Genomic DNA, 21,918 nt, shown 5'->3' with positions numbered 1-21,918 from the left:
TTGAGGTGCAACCTGCTTTGCCCTGTTGCTGCAGTCAACGCCCCTTAAAACAAATGTACGACACGGAACAAGGAAGTATGCACCTGTTGCTGCCACCTCTCTATCTATCTTTCAACACATTTTACGGACGCGATAATTAGTTGTAAGTAAATCTTCTTTATCACTATCACTCACCCACAGTGATTTACCCTTTCGAGAGTATATTATATGTACAGCGACTTAAGTTTCGATGCTGGAGAAATCACTGGAGGGAAAGATTAACTTGCTGTCTGTGTTTGTGTAAAAGTACTGACAGAAACTGGCTGAAGTGCATTATTTACATGGCTAAAAAGCTACACATAATTGCTGTTAATCCTTTTTAGTAGGTGTTGTGGAGAGCGATGGCAGAGGCTGAGGAGGCAGGAGCGCCAGGCGAGGAGCAGCAGCATCAGCTCAGCTCTTCCGCAGATCCGGAGCAGCGCCAACCTGATGCCCCGACAGTGCACACTGAGGAGCGGGCAGCGGAGGGCGGAGAGGCCCATACCCAGCTCGAAGCCATCTCTGGGGAGTCATCTCCGGGCAAGTTTAAGACCAAGAGGTTCTTCGTGTTGAGGGTAAAGACTTTACACTCGACAACAGGACACTTGTGCTGCTATGATTTGTTGGGAGAAATGAAAAAATATCCCAAATGTTTTAAAAATGTCACATTAGCTTGAAAGTCTGTTTGAAATCCATGAAAATTAATCTTTTTCTAATCTTGGCTCGTTGCAGGGGCTGGAGAAACACCTGTGCAATCAGTGGCAGAATGTGTGGCTACTTAGTAACTTCACTTTTAATATTTCCATTTTATGCTGCTTTATACCTCTAATCCATTAAAATTCAGAGGGAAAAATTGTAGCCACTTTCTTCTCCACTACATTTATTTGACAGCTGTAGTTATTCATTATTTTTCAAGCTAAGATTTTTAATTCAAACCATCTGATCAGTTTGTGAAAAATAACACTCAAAAACAGACTATACTGCATGATGAGTACTTTTACTTGTAACTTGAGTATGTTCACATTGTGGTATAGCTGCTTTTACTCACATAAAGGAACTGAATAATATTACAACACTGTGTATAATACACTGTATTTAATTTTACTATGTAATTCATTTTTTATAATTCAAAGCAAAACCGATTGATCAGCTTATTTATATATATATCAATATTAGCTTATTGCAGATATATCAGTATCTGTGGGCTGTTAAGTAACAAGAAGTAGGGCTCTACTCTATATGATTTTTAGGTTTTCTTGTTATTGTGTCACCTCCTGTATACAGTATGAGGTTGTATTACCATGTAATGCAGTCAAGTAAAATAACACCAAAGCAAACTTTTCCATTATGAATAAATTAACACCTCTGTGACACTGTGTCAACAGTAAACTGAATATTATTAGCGTCATAAAGGTAGTGTTTATAGCAGACATGTTGAATAGGATTTGCATGGGAAGTCAGTCACACATCCCATGTTGCCAGCGTGGCTTAGCGCTAGGCTCAGATTACAGTAAGACCGTCATGAGCCCTCAGTATGAACTCTTTATCTTTTCAAGTTCTTCATACTGGTATTTAAATAGTAAAACATAGTGCAAGGAATGAACTGCACGTTATAGAAGTGACAGTTTGAGTGTGGATTGCATTAGAAAATGAAGATGCTTGTAGCTGTTGACAATAAAGTCTGAATGAGTGTGATACTATGTAGTCTTGTGTTTTCAAATACTTGAGTTACTCACATTTATACACAGAAAATGCACACTCAGCTTTACTCATTTGCAGTGATTTTCATATGCCGAGGCTTCCTGTTTTTGTTTATTGTTATTTTGTTTGACACACAGACACTCTGACATTTTGTTGGAGTACCAGTCCCAGCTGCGCATCTGCCTCAAAGATTACCCCTTAAGCTTTTCTGTGTGCACATTGTGATTGTCACAATGGAAAATTAGAAAGTGACACCCGTGCATTCTTGTCTCCTCAGCCTGGCACTCTGAATCAGGCCATCAAAGACGTTGAAGCTCTGGTGGATAAAGAAGTAGATGGCAGCGTTCTCAGTGTTTGGCTGATGGCAGAGTGAGTTCATGATACGACGTTCTTTCATGTTGACATACAGTGTAATCTGCGCCAAGTGAAAACCTTGTATCTCCAATTTATCAACAGTTAATCTTATCTTTTCAGGCAACACCTTACTCCCTCCCAATTTAGCATTTGTAAGAATTATATAATGATTAAATTGTTTATAGGACACTATAATGTAGTTGTAAGCAAATATAAGCACATTTACACATGTTTATTAATGTATTTGTCAACAATTATAACCTCTCCTATGAAACATCCATAAGTGATAAGTGGTGTATGAACAGTTAATGAATGATTGATAACACAAATATTTGAGATGGGATGGTTTCAGAAATTGTTAAATTCTATTTTTTTCTAATTAGACTTAATATTGTAGTACTCTTTATAAACAAAAGTCACTTTTCTGTGTGTTTATTCATATTTAACTGCAGTGTGAGGTATGTATAACCATACTCAGCTCACACCATTAAAAATATGACTTTGTAAATGACTTAGAGCTTCAGAATTTCCCTGTTTAAAGTGAGTTTAGCATCAGTGGTTTTAACTATAACCTACAAGTCATTAACATTAGTGTTAGCTTGTGGTTCTTTGCTATTATTTGCAGCTAAATTATCGTTGAATACCACTCCCCTCACCCTCCCCTTCCAAGCATGTAGGAGAACCTACAGTGGCTGCAAAACTTGCGAAAAACGCAAAAGGCCCTCTCTAGAGTGTTTGGTTTGTCTGTTCTAGGCTACTGTACAAATATGGCGGTGCAACATGGTGGGCTCTGTGAAAGGGTGCCTGCTCCATATGTAGATATAAAGGGCTCATGCTAAGGTAACAAAAATACAATGATTCTTATTTTCAGGTAATTACACACCAATTAAAACATACTTATGAATATTATATTCCATTTCTGCCGAGTCTGTTCTGCTAGATGCCACTAAATTCTACACACTGCACCTTTAATGACTATAATTAGTAATTATAACAATAAATAAGTAAATTGCTCATATCTTATATTCATATAAAATATGAAAACATCTTTTCTATGATGATAACTGTGTTATATTATCAGTCATTTATTGAATGTTCATACATTAGTTAAATATGTCCTAATCTGCTGCACATCTATCTTAAAGTTTAAAAAACACCACATTTACTTAAACTGGAGTTATAAGGTTTCCACATGCCAATAATGCTGTTTACAGTATTATGTGCTGCTCATTCATAATCCATCATTAACACATGTACTGTATGACTGCCCATAGGGCGAGAGTGGTTGCTTGTCCACACATGAGAATAACAGTAATACAGGCCCATAATACCTCAGCATTATCAGATCCAGAAATCCTTATTAATTAATACTGTACCCAAATATCAATGTTCTTATCAAACACAAAACTCAAAGAATATCACAGAGGTCAAGGAAGAGGAAGTGATCTAACTGACGTGAACGTAGAGCAAAATGAAGTGACCGGAGGACACTTACCAAGTGCACTTGCAGATGTCAGGTTGTATCACTCCTGCACAAGCTTTCAGGAAACATTTAAAAGGCTGGCCATGTGAGAATGAATAATACATCCCACTTATGCAGCTCTGCAGTCCAACACACGTTAACGTTTGTGCTACATTTGGCCTGCAGTTATCGTCACTACAGAAGCCGCTGTAGGATTTCTTGCTACAGAAAGAGTGCATTATATGGTGATTCTGTGACGCTGCTGCATAATTTCCCAGAGGGAGGCCAGTGACTAATGTCATAAAAGCATAAGAAATTCCTCAAATCTGGCTTTGCTGAGGATTGTTGGCTGATGTCATCTTTTTTATTTCCCATTGGTTTGTGTATTTCCAAATTGGTGTTTATCATAAAACACTTTAATTTACTTAAAAATACAGTAGGTGGTGTTTATAATGAAGAAAAAAGAGCATAATAGTGTTCTTCCAAATAGTGGCTTTGCAGCAACAGTGGATTATCATTTTATTAAAATAGAAAATAAAAATAGAAATAAATATAACAAATTATATAGAAAATAAAAAGTAGTGATCTAGTTCTTTTAAAGGAATAGTTCAACATTTAAGGAAATATGCTTATTTGCTTTCTTGCCGAGCGTTAGATGAGAAGATTGATACCACTCACATGTTGATATGCTAAATATGAAGCTAGAGCTAGCAGGGTTAGCTTAGCTTGGCATAAAGACTGGAAACAGGGAAACAGCTAGCCTGGCTCCATCCAAAGGTAAAAAAAAGGTTGACAGGCAACCAACAGAAACTCCAGGAAGTCTGTGCTCTAGGCCAAGAATAGTTGTTTTTTGTACAAGTTAAACAAACCATAGAGGTGTATTTTTTACTTTTGGACAGAGCCAGGCTAGCTGTTCCCCCCTCCTTCCCGTTTTTATGCTAAGCTAGGCTAATCAGCTGACACTGTAGTGAACAGACATGAGAATGGCATCAGTCTTTTTTATCTAACTCTCGGCAAGAAAGTAAATCAGTTATGTATCTATTCCTTTAAGCAGAGGTTTGACATACCCTGCCAAAGGACCTGCAGAGGTGCATCACTACACCACTGTTCTTCCTGACTTGCACTGCGTCAGTGTGTCAAGCTGGAGCGCCAGCAGCGTGTCAGTCCACCTGCAGTCTGATCCTGGATCTCTGTAACACCTCTGTACAGTCTGCGGCACCTCTGCCCAGTCAAGGTTAATTCATTTCATTAGTACAGTCAAAGCTCTTCACCCACACCTTTCCCCTGATGCCTCGGCCGTTCAGTGAACTGTCTTTTTTGGCCTACGGCTGCCAGCAGCAATCAAGAGCATTTCACTTGGAGTTGGCCACGTGCACCCGGCTCAGCGGGCCGTAAGAAAGAGAGCCACTCCAAGAGAATCCATGCCACCATGAATTAGTTGTGTGTGCAGTGGTGAAGGAGAGAGTCTGTGTGAAATGATGCTTGTTATGACTTCAATTAATAAGACACATATTTGTGGACATGAGAGAAAGCAGGCGTTGGGTTGTTTTGCTTTGAAAGGTGTTTCTGTTATTTTGATTTTTGTTGTTGTTGGTGTTGTTGATAAAAATGTAGGGACTTAGAAATGCTTGCATGCATATTGTATGATCTTTGCCAAGGGCATTTTGGGGAATTGTGAAGCTTTTACAGTACATAATTGAGCAGCTTTGCTATACATGTTTTTTGTATTACTAACATCCAAACTGCACTTCAAATAAAGACTCAAATACACATAGTGAAAGTAACTCTCTACAGCACCTGAGTGGTCCCAACCTTTTTGGCTTGTGACCCCTTAAAACAACACACATCTATTTTGGAGCCCTCGTCACAGGTTATGCCTTTTAGTGTGGACATGTGCTGTGAGTAGTTCAAAGGTCCAAAGAGGGATTTTTCTTTCATAGATGTTTCATTTGTAGGCCTGAAGAAGTAAGAGTATCCAGTATAACAAAACAGCAAAAATTAGACAAAAACTAACGTAATTTGTCGTTACAGAAATATGTTTTATTTTCTAATTAGTTTTAATCTTCTTGTGCATAGACTATTTATACACAGTCTAGGGTCTGGTGTGACCTTGGATTTATTGTGGGACCCCTTGGTGGACCTTCGGAACCACTGGGATAGATGATAAACAGAATAGGAGGGCAGAAAAAACATATTTATGCTACACCGAATAATGTTTGTCTATCAAAATTTCCTGTAATTGTTGTTTTTTTTTCTTGTAAATTTACCTCTAAATCTTATTCATATAAAAACAAAGAAAAAAAAATCACACTTTGGTTGAATGGGTTATAACCACTTATACCCCTTACATGCTGTATACATACTGACATAAAGGGGTCAAAGAGATCAGACATGACACACATGTAGAAAAGGTATCTTTTTCACCTCCACAATAATGGACCCACCTTCCCTTGTTGTACTTATGTTAATATAAAATGTGTAAAACAGTCAACATCTGAGCAGATAAGTTCTGTACTACTGTCTATAATGAAGAAACCTTTGTAAAGAATGTAGTAATAGTGTAAAAGACAAACTAATAGGTCTCACACATCTCTCTGGTTGCTTCAGGGTGGATCACTGGAACAATGAAAAGGAGCGTCTCGTTCTCATCACAGACAACTCTCTCCTGGTCCTCAAGTACGACTTTCTCATGTTCAACTGTGAGCAAATCCAGAGGATCCCACTGAACTTTGTGGATCGCATCGCTCACGGCACCTTCAGTTTCCCAAAGCGCTCCTTGCTTCAGTAAGTCTCCTCATGAACCCTTTACTGATCCTTCAGTGGGAAACTTCTACCTTCTATCCATTAAAACTGCACTTCTGAGGTTAACGTCTTATAGTTTGTGCTGGAAAATGATAACCAGGAAACTTCTGACACTTAAACTTAATAGAGATTTTGACATGTGAGTTCTAGAGAAAGCTTTGTTGAAACTGTCTCTGTGGTATCCTGTCTCATTTTTAGTAATTTTCATTAAGTCTACTTTAAAATAAGTCTTTGTAAGGTTTAGTTGCTAATTAGAAATAAAAACTATACTTGGAGAATTACAAATATTAGCCGTAATTATCTGCTTCCTTCTCTAATTTGTTTCACAAAAGCAAAATCTCCTGTGAAAAAAAAATCCCTTTTGCCTTCTGATTAACCATTAAGTTTTGCCACTAAATATGCTTAGTCACATTTTTTGCAAGTACATGAACATTTGATAACTCATTTTAAAGTAATATACAACACTTTGTTTATGCAGCAAATTTAATGGGAAATTTAAAAATGTAATATGCAGCTTTTTTTTTTAATGTGTTCCAAAGATCACAAGAGTATGCATGATTTACTGAAAAGTATAAAAGATGATATGACTTGTCAGTGAAAACAGTAACATGAAGCTGAGGTCAGCGGGCAGAAGGCTGTGTGGTGAGGGGGATGCTTGCAGAGGATCTGTGCAGGGTTGTCACGGCTGAAACAGGCATGGCGGAGAGACGAGTGTGCGGAGAGTTTTTTTGGGGTAAGGAGTGCATAGCTGTCACTTGGAGCTGTCACTTAACTGATTAGTGGCAAAATTAATGTAGTCCTTTCATCTAAACCTTTTAAAGACGGCTCAGGGGATACCAAACCAACTAAAACTAATTTGGTGAATAAAATGTAATGTGCTGTGAAGAGCTTAGAGAGTGCGGCCTTTATTCGAGGCTTTATCTCTGCACATTACGTTAAATTATACATAAAACGCTCATGAAAGCCACCCGGGAGTCAGACAGTAAAGAGACGATTTCAAATAAGAAAGACTCGAGCCTCAAATATTTCCTCTTTCTGTCTTCATCTTCGCCGTGCTCTTTCCCTCTTACTCACTGTCTTCCTCTCTGTCTCTCCCTCAGGAAGTGTCTTCTTTTTTCGTCTAGCTCGTTCTGTCTTATTTTTGGCAGAAAGTAATCTAGAGTAGGGTACATGTATGTGTGAAAATGAGTCCTCCCTATCTCTGTAACAGTTCATGAAACTTTGTCTCACCATCACAAATCAATGAGAAAAGTAGTAAAAGTCAGATTGAGGATATTATTCAGCTGCTATGTTAATGTTACATTCATTAATGATGGAAGAAGCCTTCTGTCATTTCAGGACTAGTTTAAAGGAATTGTTTGACATTTTTTTGTTTGACTCTTTTTTTGCTGGCTAGTTGAGAAGTAGGTGAGAATTTGGATACCACTGTCATGTCTATACATATGTGTATGGAGTTTAGCCAGATGGTGATAAGCTTAGCTTAGTTTAGCTTAAAGGCGAGGTCACTGCGCCCGGTCGTTGGTCACAAAGAAATAGTTCCAGCACTTAACTCTCTGCAAAATTTTGCAGAACCCTGCCAAATAGTATTTAGAGGGGCTATCAAGCTAACTGTTTCCTCCAGCTTCCAGACTTTATGCTAAACTAAGCTAATCGCCTCCTGGCAGAGGTTTTAGCTACTTGGGGGAAGAAAAAAAAGTCCAACATTCACTTTCGTAGCTCTTTTTTAGTCTCCACCAACTCCTGAGGGAAATAGGTAGCTTCTTAGCTCTTAGATACTTTCTGTCCTCTCCAGCTAGTTGCTAACTTTGTCTGTCTGTTGTTTGATGCTGGGCAGGTAGTGTGCAGTGGGTTTTTGGATCTTTTTTACTGAAACAGTTCTCTAATGAGAGTGATGTAAGTGAACCAAAACAGTAAAGTTACAGGCCGGAAAACCTAAACAGTGACCTGAAAGATGAGTTCAGTGGTTTAATTTACTTTACAATCGTAAACTAACACTTGACTGGCTTCAGTGAAAAATAAGAAAAGGCTTCTTCAGTTTGAATATATCAAAAATCTCATACCATTATAGAACAATATTTTTTTTCCCACAACACATTTTCCCACTGCTTGCAAATTAATATAACTATATACATGCTCATGTGAATAAAGAAGTCTCAATTTCTCCTCATCAATACACAATATAATTCAGCTGCATATTAGCTTACTGTCACACTAATGACAGTCGACCTGTACTCTTGACACATCAGTGTTCATATTCAAGAGTACAAGACAACTGCAGCCTGATTTGACTGTTGACAGTTGTCATCCAACCACTTGATGTCAGTGTGCACCCTTGCTAGAGATATTTCAGGGCAGGAACAGGCCACATCACATTTCTTCAATCTGTTTGCTGTTGTCATGGATGATGATATGATCACATTCTGCAACGACTACTGTAAGTCATTGCTGCAAATACTATAGCAACACTGATAGAGGTCATACACATAATCCCTTGGTTGTAGATTTTTTTTCCAACTTATTTTACAGTAATTTCTTGCAACAATTGTTTAGTGTTTGAGAAGACATTGCAGGTCACCACAACTATCGGAAGTGCATTTTTTTGTCATGGAAATAATAGAATTAAACTTACTAAATTGAGACTGAAAGCGCTTTCATGAACTTTTGACACCAGTGTTCCCAGGCCATTAGCTTCAGAACAAAGAATACCAACATCCCACTATGGAGCAACTTATTTGGCGTCAGTACACTCATGTGTGCTCCATCATCCTCCCAAAACCTTGATGATGCCAGGAGAAAGTGTTAAGGGAGGGTCTGTATTTTTACTCATGATGATTTTGTTTTCATCGCACAATCTCCAGGTGCGCCCATGAAGAAAAAGCAAAGTATATTCAGCATCTGTGGGGAAGGATGTGTTTTAAGTGCCTTCTTTCCAAACTGTCTAGACAAACTAATTACACCAGCACATCATCCATTTTTTTTATTCCTGTCTGAGAGAGTTGGGTGTGGAGGTTTAAAGAAGCCCCACTAGAGGTTGCCTCAGTAACTGTTGTAAAAAAAAAAAAAAAATATATATATATATATATATATATATATATATATATATATGTTTATGAAGGTTGAAAATAATCCCAGATCTGCATTGCTGTTTCTCATCTGATCAGATGTGTGTTTTAAGATAAGGCTTCAGAGGGAATGATGCTTTATTTATCCCCCACCTTTAACTACTTTAATCAGTTTTATTAACTAGAATGTCTCCCTCATGCTGTCAGTTCTTATGCTGTCACTAGTGGGATTATTTTTCACAGTGGTTTTAAGATACAGCTGAGACACTTGTGAGCAAACTAACATTGCATAAGGTGCACAATCTGTAGTTTGAGTCAGTCTTTCATCAGTTCTACCAGGCAGACCTGATTAAATTACGATCCTCTCATTCTGCAATCTTTTCAACCACACCTGCACAAACAAGAGCAGCTTACACATTCAAACAGCAGAGGGCAGTCAGTACATATGAGCCACTTAAGATATCATCAGCATAATGAACAGCAGGATGCCTCATCAGATCATTTAAACTGACACAGCTGTTGTAATGTGAAGCAGGCAAGCTGAATGCTGACATATGTGCTTAAAATGTTAAGAAAGCACATTCTGCGTCTTTAAATGATCACTGACAGTCTTGTTTGTAATCCACAACCAAATCAAACCATGCAAACTTCACTAAAAAGCACAGCTGAAGGATGTTAAAGCTCAGTATTTTAATGAGGGCCCAGGTCAATCAGGTTAAACTTTTTGGGGTCACCCTTGATATGCAAACTTCCATAAATAAATTACAAAAAAAGTTGTACCTTGCAGGTTATAAAAGGAAAGATACTGTCTCATCATGATAACTGCTCAGTAATCTGGTCCAGTGCTATACAAAAGAGCTGGACAAGCTTCAATTAAAGCAGAACCGAGCAGCATGACTAGCGCTTCAGTGTTCACTAAGATCAAGTATAGAAAAAATGCATACTGAGCTTGCATGGCTGAAAGTTGAAGACAGTTTAAAGGATTACTCCAGCAATTTAATATTACACTTTCCTAAAGTCAAAGGGCTCACAAGAGACAGACTAAAAAAAATAAAGATAAAAATCTGAGCAATAGAGGTTAAGAGATGCTGACTTTTAGTTTCTAGTGTGGATTTAAGTCCAAAAACACTGAATTCTACATTTCCCAGAAGCATCTCTCAATAAACAACCCCTGCCTCAGAACTGTGAGTCTCAAGCCCAAGCCAAAATAAGCCTGATGACATCACTATGACAACATCATGGTTATTTTTTTAAACTTCAGAAAGCTCCCTGCAGAATCACAGGAGACATTATACAACTGTAGTCACTTAGAATTCATGTGTAAAAAATAAGTGAAATATAAAAGTTTAAAACAACCATGTTATCTGTACTCAAAAATAATGTATTATTGTCTGGAAGTATCACGGTTAGTACCTGCAGGTAAGAAGATGCCACATTATGCTACATCAACTGCAGACCAATGCAGTATATGCTAATAGAGGAGGAACTTGTTTTTTTAAAATTTGTTTCCTTGTTCATTCATTTAAAATTTCTCAACTGAATCCTTTATATAACTGGAACATGTTATTGGCAGATATTGTGGTTGTACCTGTAGCATAACTCCAAAACCAAGCAGAATGAAAACACTCACATCTCCAAAAGAACCAAAGCACAGCTCAAGAGCATCATCTGCACACAGGCTGCTCCCAGGATGTACAGTATGAATTAATAAACACCAATAGATATGTAATGTTTTGGGCATACTGCTCTAAATTCATACACCTTGAGAGCAGCTTTCAGCTTTTTCAAGGTGGAAATATCTTTTGCCAGCAGCCTGCAGCTACGATATCACAGTTTTTGCATCTTGACATCTAACATGGCTGTAAGTTCTAGGCTTCAGAGGCTGTATGGCCAGTTTTATCATAACAGTTTAAATATCCCTTTGAGTCTGGAATATTCTAGGGAAATTGCAGTATAATACAGTCCCTCCAGGAAATCGCAATCTTAAGATCGCAGTAATTAATGCAAATTCAACCAATCTCTGCAACATTTCCGGGGCTTGCGATTTTGCAATTTTCTCCGCATTGAAGGTGCTACTAGGAAGATTTTGCAATCAATATATCAAATTTAATGTCCATACTTTGCGATGAGAATGAAAGGCAAATGCAACGAGTCCATCGATATCCTCTATTTTATATTGATATTGTGTGCAACTGGGTCGGATTCACGGGAGTTCTGCTGAAGGCATTACGGCACAAAGTAGCCTTTCCAAACAAAAATAACTCCTCATTTACATTTAGCTCTTCAACCTCTTATCTCATCATCAAAACAAAACCCATGTTGGTTGACTGGAAAAAAGAGCAAAACAGGAAGTGATGGGGTTTACGGGAAATGTGGTCTTATCATGAGAATAAGGCTACCGATCATTGCAAAAAATCACATAAAACTTACCAAATTGCATCACATTTTTTGAGAAAAGCCACTGCAAAATCAAGCATATTTGATCACAACAATCACCAAAAAAAATCCTTGAGGGACTTATAATACAACAGTTAAGCTCATTTCTTTGTCTCTTCTTTTGTTTTTGCCACCATTCCTCTCTTTCTCTTTCTCTTTTTAGTCCTCTCATAGGTTGAATGAAATCTCAGAGTGGCTTGTTGGATGGATACATATGGATGGCTGACAAACCTGCAGGCTCTATTGAGCAATCAGAGCAGATTTGTTTGTTCGCTCTGAGACAATGTGGGACACTTGCCATGACAACTGGAGCTGGGCTTGATATTTATCTTGTGTGTTGACTTATGAGTCCAAAGCGCTTGAAAGCCCAGGGAGGAATTTTTCGTCACTTGCCCTAAAGCTCAGAATACAGTGTTTCTCTTCTGCATGTGTGCGTTTTGTGTAAACAGCGTGGATTAAGTGGGACTCCACTGTGAAGGTCAGTAGAGGGTGGATTTCCTCACTTTCCTCCTTGAGGTATCTGTAAGCGTGTTTTTTGAAACTTCCATTGACATAAACATTGTCACCCTGAGAAACTTATGAATGACATAACACAGGTGTAGCCTGCTTTTGCTGTTTTCGTGACTGCATGGAAATGAGGCGCAGTGAAAGTCCAAACCCCAGCTCTGCCACATAAACACAGTGAAGACTTCCAAGGCCTCTGGGTGGAAAGCCCAGCCCTGCTCTGCCTGTTTGGGCTGGTCCCTCTCCCAGTGATAGCTTACCTGTGGAATTCGCCAAAGCTTTTTTATATCCCCATTTATACCAGGGCAATAGCTCAGTGCTCTTACAAAGGGCAATGTGTACAAACGTAACCCCCCATGCTCACTCGCTTTTGCTGAAATATAATCAGTCTTTTAGCCTAGGCTTTGCTTTTGTACAGTGAGGGTTTTTTTTTTTTTTCTTCCCTCCCCCTTTTCTCCCTGCACAACATTTGCTGTAGAGGAGGCACAAATGTTCAGCAGCAGCATTGTCATTTTGAAAGCACTTGTGTAAACAGGGCTAGATGATTGCATTATGATGCAGCCCCTCCCTGGGACTGTGACATATCAACAGCTATACCACTATTGTTTAGCCTCAGGTGTTTGATTCTGGTGCACAGGAAATGCTCTTGCACAAGGTATGTGGTAAAGTGAACACATCAGCGTGACAGATCATTAAGGAAATCAGCACACTCTTGGGAAATCGCTTGCATCCTGATTTATTCATCTTCTTTTTTAACCTTTTTTTTTTCATGAAACTCAGCTCATATATTGAAGATAAAACTTTGAATTGTTACATTTTTATTCAATTAAGTCAGACTTCTAATGCCACCATCAGTTGTTAGAGCTGCTGACAGAATCACAATAACTGATTATTTAATTGCCGTAACAAGTTACAGTTTATGAGCAGTGTTTGCACAATTTTTATGTGTTAAATGTTTTTGCAAGTTGCCTCTTGAAAGCTCTCCTCAATGTCTACACACACAGCAGCACATATTGAGCACTAAATATACCCAAGTGTTTCTGTATCCACACATCAAGTGCAGAAGTTACAAAGGCAGCAAAGATGGATCTGTGGTGTCTGAAGCGTGATGTTAAAGGTATCTAGCAAGCAAATGAATTGCATAACATAACATATGGCACAAATGTTTCAACAATGCACCTTGCCTGAGGAAATGATGAAATCTTGATAGGCATCTCTGATATTGAATCAGGGTTTGTAAGAGGGTGCGGTATGGGCATTGCTTGTATGAAAAGGAGAAAACGCCTTGATTTCCAAGGAAAGAAACATCAGGAATATGATCCCACTACTTACAAATCTGATGAAAAGTCTGAATCCACCGAATGTGGCTTTTGTTTTGACAAGTGCTCATGTTGTTGAAATGTTTAAATTCAACCGCTGATTGAATGCTCTCACAAAAATGCATGTACATCAGTATTTCCCTCTGACAATCAGCTGGCTAGAAAAAGAAAGAAGAAGAATTTAAGAATTTAATCATATATAATCCTAACATTGCTTTTCATTTGATTGAAAGCATCTTCATTATGAATTAGTGCACACACGTTGAGCTCCAGATGACTTTTTCAAAATGCTTGTTTCATGGAAGGTTTGGCATTTCTACTCAAAAATGACTAAAACAACCAGATCTCCCCAGCGTCTGTCCTGCAAATGTAACCTTTGCACCTTGAACAGTTCATGCCATAGAGCTGGTTTTACATGTTTTTTATGAAATTTGGCAGTAAATTAATAATAAGAATTTTAAAAAATACAGCAAAAACAACAGGGTTCCAGTACAGTTGGTACTTGGACCACTAATTAATCGATTATTGAAATAACAGCTGACTATTATAATAAACTACTGTAACAGGATTCTCTGTGTTGTTCTATGAATGTAAAGTAATTATGTCTGACTGAGAAGTCAAACCTGTCACTGCAGGTTTTTCTAGCTACTGTTTTGAATCAGAATCTGTTTACCTGCTTTGTTAAAAAAACAAAAAGAAAAAAAGGCAATGATCATCTGGCAAGGGAAAAAAGGGAAAGTAATTATAAATGCCTGATTGTCATTTAGTTTTGTTAAAAATCATTCTAGATTCACAAAGACCTGTTAGGCCTGAGAATTTAATTATATATGATCCTAACATTGCTTTTCCTTTGTTTGAAAGCATCTTCACTGAGAATTAGTGCAGACATGCACATATCATTATTCTCCAGCACATCCAACCAGCAGAGATCTTCATATAAAAGGCTGCAAAATACTCAGTATCAATTATTGTTCTGATTACTTTCTTGATTGATCAATGAATATTTTGGTCTATACAAGTCAGAAAATTGTCATAATGTTTAACACATGATTTTTTTAAAATGCTTGTTTATGATTATTTATTTAGTTGTTTCGGGTAGATTATTTTTCTGTGGATCAACAAACTGATTCATCAACTAATGTGTCAGCTCTATTTGTATAATGGTTTGATGAGTATGTAAATGATGTGAATCACATGCTATGGCCTTCACAGTCACCAGATCTCAACCCAGTTGAACACCTATGGGAGATTTTGGACTGACGTGTTAGACAGCGCTCTCCTCCACCATCATCAAAACACCAAATGAGGGAATATCTTGTGGAAGAATGGTGTTCATCCCTCCAGTAGAGTTCAGAGACTGTAGAATTAATGCCAAGGCTGATGAAAAACATTGCATATATATACATATATATTTATATATGTGTGAGAGTTTTATTTTATTTTGATCATTTATTTATATCGTTTAAATATTCACATGGTTTAAATGCTATCTAGATGTGGTTGTGATATTTTGCTGATTTCTCTGGTGTTGGTTAGTGAGCTTCAGTTATATCAAAGGCTGTTTTCTCATTCTCTCACCCTCTAAATCTATGATCTCTGATACATTTTAGTTCAGGTTTATGTAAATAATTGTGCGTTTGGGTAGCATTGGCCTAAAAAGAGATGCAGAGGAGTTTTGAACTTTCTGTGACCCTGCACCTTTTGAACAGTAACAAAGATACAGTATTCCTCCCAGATATCACAGGTACGAAAGCCCTAGATCACATTTGATGGACACACAGTAAGTAGAGAATAATAAAGATCTTCACAGCATGTAGATCAACACCAGAATCATTTCAAAGATGGGATCTGTGAGTGTTGGAGGTGAGCCTTCTGAGGTTTCATTAAGCTGAGAAAAGATATGACCCGAGGGCATTTTCATTAAAACCTACGGTATTTACTTTAAAACGACTTCAGACAGAAGAAAGAGAATATGATGAACACACTGTAGATTACCTGTAAGCCTGGTAAACATGAGATCGCCCTCACATTAGAATTTGCCCTCATTTTTTTCACTGTTCTATTGTTTCCATGAAGCCAGCGGGTCTGGTAGTCCCCTCTAGGGAAATATGAACTGATGTTAATCATGAAACAAAAATAACGTTCCATGAAGATAGCTATTCATTTTTATTTTTGCACTCAAATGGCCAGTGCCCTACAAATGTACAAAGCAGTAACAGAAACAGTGAAGTTGAGAAAAAAAGGGTTTGAAGTTTTCAGGCTGGCTGCACACTGTGCTACCTTGTAGTACCTTAATTGTGTGCTTCTCTTGTCTGATTATTTAATGAATGAAGCTACAATACATTTAAATATGCAATTTAAAGGTGTCTTAACTACACTTTATCTTATGATTTCCACTTGAGTAGAAAGTAAAGTACTGCTTACCTTGCAAGGTAGCTGGATTTGTAAGCTAATGTAACGTTACCTGTTGCTAGTTTAGCTCTCTTTTTGCTCCCCTGTTGTGAATCAATTAAGCTGCTGTGTCATTTGGTTATGTGACAACAAACTGATTTACTAAGATGTCAGTTAATCAAAATTAATATTTTTCAGTTACAGATTTCAAATACTTGCTGGGGAAAAAGTAAAAGCTAGCTTTGACTTGTGATTTAAAGGTAGCATATAAGCTAGCTTTAACTGTACATATCTCTCTTGCTTTGGTTCTGTTTTGTAGTTTCTAATGTTCTTTTCACACACAGAAAACATTTCTATGTCATAAGAGTTTTTATATGGTAACATCCGTCAAATTAATTTTGACCCAAAATACAGTTACTGTGTTTCGGCTTTGTAGAGCAGAGTAGCATTCCCTGTATAACTATAATCAATACTTTTATAATAACAATGTAACAGACCAAAATGAATGATGATAATGTTGCTCCGTAACTGCTGGATGTGGAAATAAGCAACTGTTTGCTAAAAAGTGCAACACATCAACATAAAAGGTGATGATATGTCAATTTTGTGTTCATAACCGTTTCCACTGTCCAAAAAATCAGATATTACAGGTTTAACAGAAATGCATTACTTCACATGCATGATGCTATTGGCAAAAACAATTCAGTGCCACAAAACTGTCACTTATAACTGTCAACCTATAAGATGTAGCTATTCTGGATGTGGCCAGAGGCAAATAGAGTATTTATATTCAATGCTTTGTACATGATTCCCCATGGAGAACAAAACAAAACCTTGTTTGCAGAAAGCTGTGAGTCTTCTAACCGATCTGATGACAACATGAACTCTGAAGTTTTGTCACATGGTTGAGTCAGATGCTTCAATGACAGTGGAAGACAAGTTGTCATTTGTGGTGTTCTGTGTCTTAATGTGTTTAGGAGAGAAGGGGAGGGTGTGCGAGTCTTCTGGGACCGGCTGAGAGAGCCCTCCTTTACCTCCAGGTGGAACCCCTTCGCCACTGACCTCCCCTTCATCACCTTCACTTCCCACCCTGTGAGGACCATCAGCGACTCGTTCACCACCCTCTGCGATGTAAGTCAAAGCAGCGTATGGCATTGTTTAAAGGCTCAGCTCACCCAAATCACAAAAAACCCCCAACATATCCTCTCACTTACTGCTAGTATCTAGCCATACAGATAGTTGTGGTTTTATTCACAGACATTTTGATATATCTGAGATTTTTGCTACAACAACAAATGCAATGTAGGTAAATGGAACTTAATTTGTGGTGTTCACAGCATTAAAAAAACAGATTAAATCAACAGGAACCTGTCTTTCCAGAAACAATGTCCCGATTACACAGAATAATCCACAGACCGTTAACAGGTTTTATTGGTACTATTTCCAGGGAAAGTTGGCACAAATTGGAGAGTCACATATCTCAAAACATCTCAGCAAATGAAACTAGAACTGTGGACTGTTAATGACTCTGTACCATTAGGAGAAAATTTGTATTGCTTTATAAGTCACTTTCCACAATCCAGGTGGAGGTATGTGCTCTGCTGAGTCACAAAGACATTAAACTATTACCACATAATAAAACAACAGTGCGGTGAGAGTCATGGCGTGGGCAAATAAGTCATCACATGGAGAAATGACTTACCGGAATTAGGTGTCAGGTCATTCATGTGTCATTTTTGACATGTACACTCAGAAATTACACATATTTACTTACCAGATATTTAATAAAAATATATAAAACCAGCTTTCAAACTTCTTTCAGGTTTTAGCTTTGGACCACTTGTGCTGACAAATATACAGTTTCAAAATCAAGACACTAATGCATAACGTGTTTCCAAAACTAATACAAGAATTTCGACATCAACATGATGTTTCATGAGTAATTACAGCAGACAACTCAGCATCAGGAAGAGAAAAGAATGGCGCAAGCTTGTACTGAGCAATGAGGATAGCTCAGTGTCACATGAAGATTTATTTCGTAATATCCTAGTCATGTTTTGCTATCATGCAGAGCAAGAGAGAGGATGGAATTATAAACATTTAAATGACTACACACAAATGTTGACTGGCAACTGATGCATACTTTGTCAAATTAGAGCCTGACAGACTCAGAACTGGTGTGCAAAGACCTGGAAGTACATTTATGAAGAATGTAATGCAATCTTAGACGTCAGTATGATATGTCACTGAGAAATGTGCCTCGTTGGACAAGAATATCCTCACTGTAGACAGTTTGGTGATCATAGCAGATGGGTAACTTGGATTTGACCCCTGACCTCAGCTTATTTCCTCTTAAGCTATAAATTATGGTTTAGTGTTGATCAGAAATGTTAAATAATGTAATCTAGAGAAATTTTTTACTGATATTAAACAAATAAATCTGTCAGTGGAGGTAAGCAAAAATGACTTTTCAAGGTTTATTGACAAAACTGTCTGACTTTAAAACTACTAAAAAAGACTATATAAATTCAATTCATGGTGCAGAAACATGTAATTTAATTCAGTACAATTAAGGAGTTAATAAGACAAGAAGTCTTTTGCCTCTTCATACCTGATGGTGAGGAAGTTGTAAGACACACACACACACACGCAGATAGAGGTTCACACAGATCCATGATCTGTTACTCCGGATCAACAACTATGATGTGGACTGCCATGAGATTTTGTACATGGTTCCCATCCTACTGACTGTGGTGATTCTCTGACTTTACCTCTACAGGCCACAAACAAGTTGACATTTTTGCCTTTTAATGAAATAATTTGAAAACTATTGGATTGATTGTCATGAGATTTGGTGGAGATATTTATGTTCCCCAAGATTCAAACTGGGGACGTTGTGGTTCACAGTCCCCATCTATCCAGGTTTGTCTTAATAAATATCTGGATGTGATAATCTTGCAATCACATTTCAGATTTGTTTCTTGTCAGCTCAAGCTGAAAATAGATTGAATCTAAAGAAAGAAAGATCACAAACTGTTACCTTGACACATGTCTAATAATTTGATGAATGAATGCTTGATTATTATTATTAAGATTGTTTATGTTGTATAAGAAAAAATGAGATTCAACCATCCTAAAATAAAATATGACTTGAATCGCAGCACATGAACTCTCAGAACCTCCTGCATTCTGCAACCCAGCAAAAGTGAGGTGGGAACAGGAAATAAATGGGTTTTCTGATATATTTCCGGCCCTCTTGTCCACAGATCGAGAAATTCCGCGAGCAGCTCAAAGATACAGCGCAGAAAGCCCACACCATGAAACCGGTCCCTGGAAAGGCCAACGGTGTCCTGGTCCTGAATCAGCCCATCCTCGTTGAGGCGTACGTGGGCCTCATGTCTTTCTTCGGGAATCAGAACAAACTGGGTTACTGCATGGCTCGAGGAAACATTGGCTTCTAAACTCTTTAACATTGATATAGTTTAGCTTTTTTGCATGAAATTGTTTGCAGATGATTTATAAATCCAGAGTTTATGTTGATCAGTATGTTTACAGAGAGTTCATACAATTTCACAAGAATTGACCAAAGATTTCTTTATTCAGGTTTGCGCTTTGTTTCACACTGACGGCTGAATTCTCAGAATGTGTTGTATGAGGTTTAAACAACAGTGTGATCTCCTCCACCGCTTATTACCAGTGTGTGGTGTCTGAGTGCTCAGAAATATCCACGTTTCAACACCGCTCTTGACTGGATGATGGATCCCCCGCTGTTCTCAAGGAGCTTTGTATTTGCTCCTCAGTGATATGGTAATTCAACTCTTTCGCAATGGGACTCCTTTCTTCCTCCCCCAGTGTCTCTGTTAAAAGCTCATTCCCATGCCATTCAGCCCCTCAGAGATTCACTGGAGCATGGAGGAACATTTGTCAGTTTATCATTCATAGTGTATTTTTGCAGTGCATACAGTGTTGGAATTTCCCCTTGATTTGTGTGTTTACCGTGTGACGCACAGCCTTGTTTGGTGCCATTGTTTGTCTTGTGAGTCTGCCACTGACAAAAACTATAGGCTAGTGTTTTCTTTTCATTTAAGTGGTATAAAATACACAGACAGACTTTTCATGCAACTTTTAACTTGTAAAGTCCTGTTATTGTTGTAGTTCCGAATAATATTATGACAGATTTAAGTTTTCAGTCCTGGTTTGTTTGGCAGAACCTGTGGTTACTGGTGGTAACAACTAGTACAGAATAATACTACAGCAAACACTCCTTGAGAAGTTATTGTCAGAATATACAAAAGAGGAAACTGGTATATGTTTACAGTGCGACCAAACAAACAAGTTGTTTTAATAAAGATATCAGTTGATAATTCTTGTAATCTTGATCTGAATTCATGCTGCACTTGGTACGAGTAGTTCTCCACACAACAGCAGAATTGGGTTCTGACAGCTACTGAAGATGTACCTTCTTGTTCCCTTATTCCTAATGAGAATTAATCCACTGTCAAACGATGCCCAAAATGACCATGTCTTGTTTGAAGACCCATTTTTGATGATCTCACAGATAGTGCTGACCTCCCTGTTAAATACATCACATTTGTGTTTCACCAGTTGAACGCTTTGAATGTGAAGCAGCATCAGAAGGAAAAGTTGGGTTTACAGTAACTTAATACAGCTTTGTAGGAAAGTTAACAGTAAACAGTGAGGCTGATATTAATGAGATGTTGTTAACACTGGATTACATGCTGTATCATTGTCTTTGAATCCTTCGTGCATGTGAAGGCAGCGTGAATCCCACAGGGAAATGGCAGGCTCTGCCACTAACAATGTAAATTACTATATAAAGAGGAAATTACAGAATGTGAATGTAAATAGTATCAAATAAAGGTTTGATTTCATAAGAATCTTCAGGATTATAATTTTAAATCTTCAAAAGTGAAATGGCACACTGCTAAAATACAGTTTTGTTCATAAATTACACATCCATGCCTGAGTGACAAATACAAGTGAATAAAGACAAACTAAGCCAGCAGTATTTAGTCTCTCTTTAGGCAATCTTATCAGGAAACGAGGTTAAGTAGTGACTGTTGTGCAGCTGTTATTCCACAAGGTAAAGTATATGGTTAAGTTCAGCACCTTTAGTATCATGTATCATAACCTTAGGGTTTGAAGGGGTTAACATGTTTCCTCCCAGAATGAGGACGTGTCTCTAATCCTGGATCAAGCGCTGCTCTGGCCCGGAGCGAAGCACCTCATCCATATTTCTGCTCTTCAAGTTGTAAAAGATGTTCAGAAAACAGGATTAACTGCCAGATAAATAAGCATTCATGAAGTTATGTGGCCCAACACCCAAAGAAAACTTCAGTAGAGTTTTACATTCGGGTCACTTGATGATTCAAAGACATGATTTAAGAATATCTACTGCTTCTTAAGCAAGTGTATTTATTTTGTTTGGTTTCCATGGATCACATTTGTACCTGTAATCATTTTATTCTTTCATTGTTGTGACTTTATCTTAGCTGCAGGTAAGGCAGTTAGCAACAATATTCAGCAGCAGCATGACGATGAATGCTTCAATGGCTGTCATGTCACAAGTCATTTGAAATAATGAATATGTAAGATGCAATGTTTGTGATTACATTGCTGTTCAGATGATGCAGATTGCATGTTGTCTCCTGTTTGAATTGAATTTTAACAGAGCTTCAGTCTCTCCTCTTCTCTTGTTTTCTGTCAACCTTTATTTTCGTAACAGTTACGAGCATCACTTCACTTGGCTGACATCTAAATGTGATGTGACTTGTTCTTAATGCCAGGATATAGGATAAATATGGGCCGCTGTGTGTGCAGATGTGCGTGCAGGAGACAGAATGGAGCA

At 37.9% G+C, this 21,918-nt stretch overlaps 1 protein-coding gene across 2 annotated transcripts; it reads left to right on the top strand.

Moving 5' to 3' along the window:
• Nucleotides 1–20,413, top strand: tprg1 (tumor protein p63 regulated 1). 2 transcript variants are annotated; one of them, XM_044362287.1, is made up of 6 exons: nucleotides 1–142; nucleotides 366–593; nucleotides 1,997–2,088; nucleotides 6,143–6,319; nucleotides 17,027–17,180; nucleotides 19,316–20,413. In XM_044362287.1, the coding sequence occupies exons 2-6, from the start codon at nucleotides 381–383 to the stop codon at nucleotides 19,508–19,510; spliced, it is 831 nt and encodes a 276-aa protein (XP_044218222.1). In that variant the 5' UTR covers nucleotides 1–142; nucleotides 366–380; the 3' UTR covers nucleotides 19,511–20,413. The 2 variants fall into 2 exon arrangements, with proteins under 2 accessions (XP_044218222.1, XP_044218220.1); XM_044362285.1 differs by having other exon boundaries at nucleotides 3–142; nucleotides 363–593.
• The last annotated feature ends 1,505 nt before the right edge of the window (nucleotides 20,414–21,918 follow it).

Source organism: Thunnus albacares, chromosome 9 (genome assembly GCF_914725855.1).
Source record: "Thunnus albacares chromosome 9, fThuAlb1.1, whole genome shotgun sequence".
NCBI lineage: Eukaryota > Metazoa > Chordata > Actinopteri > Scombriformes > Scombridae > Thunnus > Thunnus albacares.
This window is presented reverse-complemented; position numbering and strand designations above follow the sequence as displayed.

What these genes read in the sequence shown, in the direction of transcription:
- tprg1 (XM_044362287.1), top strand. Translation starts at nt 381, where the DNA reads ATGGCAGAGGCTGAGGAGGCAGGAGCGCCAGGCGAGGAGCAGCAGCAT. An exon ending in AGAGGTTCTTCGTGTTGAGG is followed by an intron (nt 594 to 1,996) that starts GTAAAGACTTTA and finishes TTGTCTCCTCAG; the next exon opens with CCTGGCACTCTGAATCAGGC. An exon ending in CGTTCACCACCCTCTGCGAT is followed by an intron (nt 17,181 to 19,315) that starts GTAAGTCAAAGC and finishes TCTTGTCCACAG; the next exon opens with ATCGAGAAATTCCGCGAGCA.